General features: G+C 57.0%; 1 protein-coding gene across 2 annotated transcripts; it reads left to right on the top strand.

The window, feature by feature from the left end:
• Window positions 1-104: 104 nt before the first annotated feature.
• Window positions 105-1,007, top strand: KVP17_005147 (uncharacterized protein; the record flags this gene model as incomplete). 2 transcript variants are annotated; one of them, XM_068514937.1, is made up of 2 exons in its annotated part: window positions 105-758; window positions 782-793. In XM_068514937.1, the coding sequence occupies 2 exons, from the start codon at window positions 105-107 to the stop codon at window positions 791-793; spliced, it is 666 nt and encodes a 221-aa protein (XP_068378728.1). The 2 variants fall into 2 exon arrangements, with proteins under 2 accessions (XP_068378728.1, XP_068378729.1); XM_068514938.1 differs by having other exon boundaries at window positions 105-1,007.

Genomic DNA, 1,007 nt, shown 5'->3' with positions numbered 1-1,007 from the left:
GGCTGAGCAACTATGGATGCCAGACGCGGCCCTCTGACGAAACCCCTAAACCGGGCGGGATTCCCGAGCCCTACATAGTCGAAAGGCTCCTCCCGACCTCCCACATGGCCCTTGAGTGGCTATCTGACGACCCCCATGCTTACGACTGGGCGCTACTCGAAGGCTCGTTCTCAGCCTACGAGTCCCCACCGCCGCCCGGGGTCTACTTTACCTACCCTTCTCTCCGTTACGAGGCCGTGGTCTGCTCCTCTGGTTGGGACAAGGATTGGCTCTCGTCCAAAAAAACGGCCCGTGAGCCTGGTCTGTTCCCCGACGAAGCTCGTTACCAGAACCTAAGGAAGCTCCGAAGTGACTTCCACAGTCAAGACCGTTTTCTTTCAGAGGAGGAGAAAACTTTGGACCTGTCTCAGCTACACAGGAAGTGGAAAGACGAGGCTCAACGTCGGGCCCATCTCAGAAGGGAATCACGACCTACCGACTGGGATGACCTGGGGAACTTGGAACCAGAGATGAAACAATGGACCAAGGCGGCCATCCGAGGCGTCATCTGGATGCGAAAGCAAGAGAGGTGGTTGAAGCGCATGCGGCAATTGAACATCCCCATCCACACCTGTGAGGATTGTTCGCGTCAGGTGACGTCCTCCCACCGCTGCGTCCCAACCGGCCTGGCAATCCCTACCATCGGAAACTCTCCTTACAGCCGCAAGGAACCGATGGTCTCCCAACAAGGCGGAAACTTGGCTTTGAAACCTAAGGATGTAGTAGTCCCTGTTAAACTCAGGGGAGAAATTGAAAAGATGTCTACACTCCTAGCTGACAAGGAGACGCTAGTTGCGCAACAGAAGCACCTCACCGGTACCCTCGCAGAACTCACACGGTCCCTGAACGCCGACCGTCGCCTCGGGACCCCACAGCCTGAGCCTCCTTTGGTTATCCCCAAAACAACAATGACCCCTGCTCGTACCAACTTTGGAACTTCTCTCCCCGCCACAGGCGGAGCACCCCCC

Source organism: the organism of the source record quoted next (genome assembly GCF_019968985.1).
Source record: "MAG: Porospora cf. gigantea B chromosome Unknown PgB_NODE_13526_length_1007_cov_117.904, whole genome shotgun sequence".
NCBI classification, from domain to species: Eukaryota; Apicomplexa; class Conoidasida; order Eugregarinorida; family Porosporidae; genus Porospora; species Porospora cf. gigantea B.
Note: the sequence above shows the minus strand (reverse complement) of the source record. Positions and strands in the feature narration are given on the sequence as shown.